We start from the raw sequence: 7131 nt of genomic DNA, 5'->3' as shown, positions 1-7131 counted from the left end.
TTCTGCTCAAACTTTTGGGTTCTATTTCCCACTCTGCCACTGACTCACTGTGTAACCATGGGTATTGGTCTGTAGCCTCTGCATCTCAGTTCACCCATTTGTAAGCCATGTGCTGTGTGTAACAAATCCTGAAAACGGGAAACAGGAATTGTGGTTGTATTGTGAACCTCGAACATGGTCCAGGTTTGCCCCCAGGATAATCCCAAGGTCATAAATTTGGGCAAAAAGTTTGCCCAAAATGGTTCCTTTCCCCCCCCACATCAGGCTCCAAAAACTCCTGGATTGTCCTAAAACAAATTGCTCCAGTGAGTATGCTGCTGCTACTCAGACACCCTGGAATGTAATGTGCTGCACAGAGAGACTGGAACCTTTTTGCTCTTGCTGCTTTGCAACGTGCTTTGAAAACCTTGGCAGAAAAGCCAAGTAGAACAATGCAAAGCATTTCATTGGATCATCACCTGTTGCAAAGCCAGGCTCGGGTTGTGAAGATCAATGGTGGCAAGGGACGGAATGCGAGATTCTGAGACTGTTTTGTTCTCCTTTTTGACAAATCTGGAATTTCGAGCTGCAGAAGACAAATAAATAAATGCATTGACTGCTGTGGATTTTTGTTGTTGGTTTAAGCATACAGTGTCAATATTTCCTTCTCAGAAAACCTGTCACATGCTAATATGATTAAAAAAAATGTCTTGATGCAACTTACACTGCTCTTTATAACTTATTTATCATCCAGTTTTAATTAACAGCAAATTAAAGCTCGTACCGTCCACTCCTTTGAGTTCAGGGAGATGGTTATAGTTTAGCTCAGGCAAACGCACATCTGTCTTGGAGAATTCCCATCTTTTCTTGTTTGCCTGAAGAACGTTCTTTTCATTTGAGACCTGATAGCAAGGGATCAATTTCCATGAGTAATATATAGCAAAGCTAGGGGTACTAAAAGTAAAACCATTATTCAGGTTTAAAACAAGTGAGAGTCTCTGCTATGAGACTTACTGAAGCGTCAGAGTACCAAAACAGCCTGTATTCTTTCCTAGAAACATTCTGTTCAATAATCCTCAAGACGAGCTTTAGGAAACCACCTACACTTACACAGAACACCAAAAACTGGAAAGTGATCTCAACTGTGCAGTCCTTACTCAGGCAAAACTCCTACTGATCTTGAGAGGAGTTTTGCCTGATTAATGACTATAGCATCAGGCTTTAAATTGGCATGGCCTTTCAAAGAGAATTCCGTGGGAGCTGCTAGGCGCTCATTTATGTGAGCAATTCATTTGTTTTTATAGTCTGTCCACAGAAAATTCTAAATGTAAATCCTGAACTACTTGGTCACCGTAGTCTCTTCTCCCAGCCTGGCCAGAAACTGTAATTGCACTTGTCTAAAAGATTACATGTCTATCATTTAGATCGCTTGGAGAGTGCCTCTAACTTAAGTAATATTCCAGGACAATACATTCACATAACATGACTGTGAGTAAACTATTCTATATGATGTCCCCAAACCAAAGAAGGGAAATATATCTAGAGAAGGCCGAAATGAAAGGTATTAATGACATGAAAGTAAATACTGAAGTTTAAAATGCATTGTTTTCACTACAGGAGAAGGATGATACTCACCGATGTGCCCAAGCTGACATTGTAATGCCCTGCTGGTGAATGTTTCCCTTGCTTTATAAAAGGGGTTAAGTATTTTTTAGTCTTCTCATCAACTCTATAAACAAAAACAAAAAATCCAAGACTCCAGTCAGAATTAGCAATAATCTCTTGGCAACATCATCGTATAAAAATAACGCTGCAGCGTGAGACAGCCAGCCCTGACATAATCAGCTGTTGAGCTATTGGTCTCTAACCTATACACTGCACTGCCAGGGGATTACACCCGGATCAGAAGTGTATGCTTGCTATTAGTCTTGGGCCTGTCGAGCAATGAAAATCAAGGTCGGTCTCTCCCAGAACAGTGTGGCATTGTGATACAGACAAACAGCTGCCATGGACTCACCTCAAGAATCCATTCATAAGGCTGGTATCTAGGACTGTTATTGGTAAACTAGCCTAGCAGCATCCTGCGAGGGTTTGTATTAGTTACTCCAACCAGAGAGGAGAATCCCACATCCTTCTTCGCTAGTAGAATGCAGCATGACATCAAAGCTGGGTCACACGTAAGTGGTGGGGGAGGGCTGGTGAGCGGGCGCACACATATTTTCACCACTTTTGATACACATTCTAGATTCCGAACTAAGTGGTTTCACACACACACAGTGGGGAAGATTACAATCCGTCCCACACATAAGCAAAGTCCTGGAATCCCACTGACTTCAAGTGAGAATACTGCCTGTCTAAGATTTGAATCACAGAAAACGCTCTCCTACTCATGTTTTATGATGCAACACTCTTTGCAGTCACTCTTCTCTCCCTGCTATAGTTGTATTTAGGGCTCACTATTCTGCCTTCTATGCACAGACCTGTGTTTGGGGATGATGTGGGGTCCTTTAACTGCCCCTGCAGGAGCCCCAAGAAACATCAATCTTCAGAGCCACAATACTTCCTGCAGCTACCCAGAGACAAACGGAGCACAGGTGCTCCAGCAGGCACTGAGATCACAGCCTTACCTGCCCCCCCTGAGACAGTTACTGTTAGCCCCGCAAATCAGAGCTCAAGTGAGTGTGTGTGTCCCAGATTCCTGTGCAGAAGGGACAAGAAGGATGATCTTTGCATTCTTCCCTCTTTCATGCCCCTACACCCTGGGCTCTATCTGGCCCATAATTATTAAACATCTGTTACAGCAAGGAATACACCAGATGGCAACACTGATCCATGTCTGTATGTTTCCAGAATAGCTGACAAACCATTATTTGCTAACACAGAACTTACTCCTGAGGGAATTCTGCACCAAAAAATTAAAAATTCTGCACCAAAATATTTTAAAATTCTACATGTTTTATTTGTCAAAACAACACAATATAATCACATCAGTTTCAATTATTTTGATAATTTATTTCAAAATACCTGCCAACAAGTATGTCTGTAACAATACAGACAATGAAAGATTCAGGATTTTTTTTTTCCTTGGACAAATAGATTCCTTACTAGGCATATTAATACAGAACTCTGAGTAATCATTCATTTAAACTACAGTACAGAACCATATTTCCCACACCCCTCAGAAGCAGTGCAAAGGCTTTGGGGAGTCAGGGGTAACGGAGGAGCTGAGAGAGAGGGAAGGAGCCTGGGAATGAACCTAAAGGGTTGTTGGATGTGGCTGGGAGAAGTATGCAATGTGGGGCGGGGGGGACTGGGGGGGGAAGGATTGTTATGAGGTGGGGGAGCCTCCCCTCATGCAGACCCTGGCTGATCCCAGCCTCTCTCATTCATTAGGCACATCTGCCCCTGTCCCCATGTGTCCCTGAATCTCCTCCCCCTGCACCCCCTGCCCATCCCCGTGCACCTCCCCTCCCTCCCCCCATCCCCATATGTCTCTCCACCCCCACTCAGCCAACCCTTGCCCCCTGCAATCCCATGTGGCCCTGCATCCCCACACCATTTCAGTCCCCGCCCCAGTCTGTCCCCCACACTAGCCCTTTTGGACCCCAGTCTATGTGACCTCCCAGCAACCCCGTGTGCCCTGCTCTGTCTTCCCACTCCCCCAGTATACGCTTCCTCACCTGGCCCCATTGGCAGGGCGCTGTGAGAAATGCAGCTTCTGCTCTCTCCCTATCAGCTGTTACGGCTGGTGAGCAGCTGCTCTCTGTTCTGGCGCCACAGCAGCCCCTGGTGGGCGAAAGGCGTAAACTGAATGTATTTTCTGCGGAGAAAAAAAAACTGCAGGGGGACATGAATTCTGCATGTGCGCAGTGGCACAGAATTCCCCCAGGAGTAAGAATTACAGACAAGAACTCGTGTACACCAGCTGTAGATTCTGGGATCGCCAAATACCAAAAAAAACCAACCAATCAATTTGCTTAGGATAACTGCCTTCTAACTGATACCTTCCTTTGTGGTTACACTCCTAGAGGCAGTCCTCTGCCTGCTCTGCTTTGTGCTGCTCATGTGGTGCAAATAAGGCAGAAAATGACATGGCAGAGTCCCCAGAGCTGTCATAGCCAGTCCTGATGCCACCCTATTCACAGAGCCCTGGTGGAAGGCGAGCGTGAGTGGTCAGAGCATGCTGTGCTCTGGGTATCTCTAACTGGTGTTTGGTCCCATGAGGACTGTTGCCTACTGGCATATATTACAGCAGCCATGAAGTTGCATCAGGGCCAGGGAGAGAATCAGGAAGCCACAACCAGCTCCCTTTTCCTGAGTTTATGCCATTCTCAAGCTGGGAGAATGGCATAAACTCAGGAAAGCAGAGATTCTAACTCTTAAATTCCATAATCTCAAAATACAATTACAGCCGCTCCCCCGTACCGCTGAAAATCTTTTACCACCCACCCAGCCCTGCCCAAAACCCATTTAACCCCCTTCATTGTAACAATGTCATTCCATGACTCTCTCCCTTAAGGAGCATTTGCTAAACTCCTCTATTTAGCTTCCATACCTGTAATTATGGGTTCCAGGAATAGTTCCCATCCCAGAGTTAACATTTATATTAGGTGTGATGGTGGCAAGGTTCGGGATAATGGGAGGAATAACCATGCCTGGGTTCTTTATGTAATCCAAGCTGCTGCTGGAGTCTTTCATGCTTGTCGGAGGGGCTGTTTTGAACTGACTGGTTCCACTGTCATACAGGCAGCTCATATTGGAAGATCTGTCAGCTTTCTCCACCTCAGCTTTGGATAATTTCACCTTGAACAGTTTAGGATCTTTGATCTTTGGATCAATGCTGAAGTCCTGTTTAGAAAGAGAAGTGTCACTCTGCCTATTTGGGGTTAGGACGGACATTAACATAAATTTACAGCAGCATGTGTGGAAAAAGAACAGAAGACAGACACTCATTAGAAGCGGTGAGATTCGGGTAGAAGTGTAGTGATGTTATGAAGAAAACACCTGTTTTCCATCAGCAGAAGGTAGAGTTCATAATTCACAAAAGACATATCAAGTCTCACCGTCCTATGTAAATAAGTTATCTTACCACATCCCATCAATGCAGGAGGTTTGGTTTGGTTTTTAACGTGTTTAGGAAAATTGAAGGGCATGTTCTTTCTCATCACCTACGTGCCTAGTAAAATAGCACTAACTGGGCCTAATTGTGCTGCAGGACAGGTCTACGCAACGGTGGCACAGCTGTGGCACTGTAACTGTCCTGCTGTAGTGTAGATGCTGCCTATGTTGCTGGAAAGGGTTTTTCCATCAGTATCGTTAGTCTCTCCAAGAGATGGTAACTAGATCAACAGAATAATGCTTCCACCAACCTAGTTGGGTCTGCACAAGGGGTTGGTGGGTCAACCTAACTATGGCGCTTAGGGGGTGGCGTTTTTCGCAGCCCTGAGTGATGTAGCTGGGTTGATCAAGTTTTTAAGTCTAGACCAGGACAGTGTCTATTCCTCACTCAACTGAGCATCCCTTCCCAGCAGGTCAAGGTACATGCAACACACCAGTAACTAGGGCAGGAGTTCTCAAACTGGGGGTCTTGAGGTTATTACATGGAGGGGTCGCGAGCTGTCAGTCTCCACCCCAAACCCTGCTTCACCTCCAGCATTTATAATGGTGTTAAATATATAAAAGTGTTTTTAATGTATAACGGGCGGTCACACTCAGAGGCTTGCTGTGTGAAAGGGATCACCAGTACAAAAGTCTGAGAACCACTGAACCAGAGGATGTTTAGTTATGGAGCGTAATATTTCTGAAATTAACATGTGCCGAAAGTGCAGTGACATGCACCACGAAGAAGGCATACAAAGCTGATGGACTAAATCATGGAGGATGAGACCCCACATCAGTCAGGGCTTCGGCAACACACATTTCTAGGCTCTGGTATGAAAGCACCGTCAGCCTGATCAGCCACAACATTTTCACGCCTGTTTTGACATAACCTAAGAGACAGGTAAGCAAATGTTTACTGTGATTTCCCTTAAGGGACGGCACATGACTACAGCTAGGTTAGCTGGGTGGTGGCAAGAAGAGGGTTTTTTGTTGGTGGTGGGGTTGTTGGGGTTTTTTTTGGTTTGTTTGGTTGGTTTTTTTTTTAACAAAAGCTGCAACCCATTATTTTGATCCTAGCCTGACACCTACAGCTTTTCATTGCCAGAGGCTCTGAGACAAAAGGAATCCTGGGTACCATGCATGAGGGCTAATCATGTTATTCAACTCATGGGATTACAGGACACCTCCCAGGCTCTTGGAAGGCACAGCTCACTAGAGCTGCCCAATGGAGAAACCCATTTGAGAACAGGAGAGGGCTGAAAGGAGGATGGGCCGAGGGCTTTTGGAGTCACTGGTGCTTTGAAGAGGCAGATAGGCCAGAGAAGTCTAAGAAAAAATAGAGATATCCTTCCAAAGAAATGGAACTTGAACAGAGAAGCGTCACTGAGGCAGATCCCAGTCCCTAGCGTGGGATTTACAGCAAAAGTCTCTACATCTGGAGCAGGGATCTGCAACAATTGAGCAGCGATGCAACATAATGCTGTGCATGGTCAGTTGATTTACACACTTTAATGAACCCTCATCACAGCTCTGCGTAGTTGGCAGGTAACCATGTTCCATCCTTATTTTACCCACTGGGAATTGAGGAAAACGGTTTAAGCGACTTGCTCACAACCACAGATGGAGTCTGCATCAGAGACAGGATTAATGCTCAGGGCTTGCCGATTCTAAGGGCCACACTTCACGTCCCTAGCGCTCAACTCTCTCAGTACTGACAGAGCTACACTGAATACTGTCTGGCGCAAAGGCGGGGGAGGGAAACGTACAACATTATACTCACATCATACAGGAAGGGGTATGTGACAGCTTAGACCTACAATAAGACCCTGATATCTGGAGATGTTGCTTCCAGACAGTCATTTTGCTATATAGAGTTTAGCACTCCGGCCACCTCTGAAAAGGAGGAGGAAAGATTCCTCTGGGGCTTAGCAAGGAAGCCAAAAGGAAATCCAACATTTCTGCACATAAAGAAATAATTCACAGGAGGCTTTACATGAGCTCTGGAATTCCTTATCCAAATGCCCTTTAAAAGCATGCTTCACCCAGCACAGC

At 45.3% G+C, this 7131-nt stretch overlaps 1 protein-coding gene across 5 annotated transcripts in view; it reads right to left on the bottom strand.

Annotated features, from left to right (window-relative positions):
- The window catches only part of CDKL2 (cyclin dependent kinase like 2), a 30356-nt gene that overhangs the window by 1600 nt on the left and 21625 nt on the right, over positions 1-7131 (bottom strand). For 4 of the 5 annotated variants that reach the window (XM_045019301.1, XM_045019303.1, XM_045019302.1 and 1 more), the window contains 4 exons: positions 4535-4827; positions 1615-1708; positions 764-881; positions 459-565 (listed from right to left, as the gene is read on the bottom strand). In XM_045019301.1, coding sequence (XP_044875236.1) covers positions 459-565; positions 764-881; positions 1615-1708; positions 4535-4827 — 612 coding nt within the window. Of the gene's footprint in view, positions 1-458; positions 566-763; positions 882-1614; positions 1709-3659; positions 3766-4534; positions 4828-7131 lie in introns of those variants that run through there. The other variant, XR_006579842.1, reaches the window with a different exon arrangement.

This window comes from Mauremys mutica, chromosome 5 (assembly GCF_020497125.1).
Source record: "Mauremys mutica isolate MM-2020 ecotype Southern chromosome 5, ASM2049712v1, whole genome shotgun sequence".
Classification (NCBI taxonomy): Eukaryota; Metazoa; Chordata; order Testudines; family Geoemydidae; genus Mauremys; species Mauremys mutica.
This window is presented reverse-complemented; position numbering and strand designations above follow the sequence as displayed.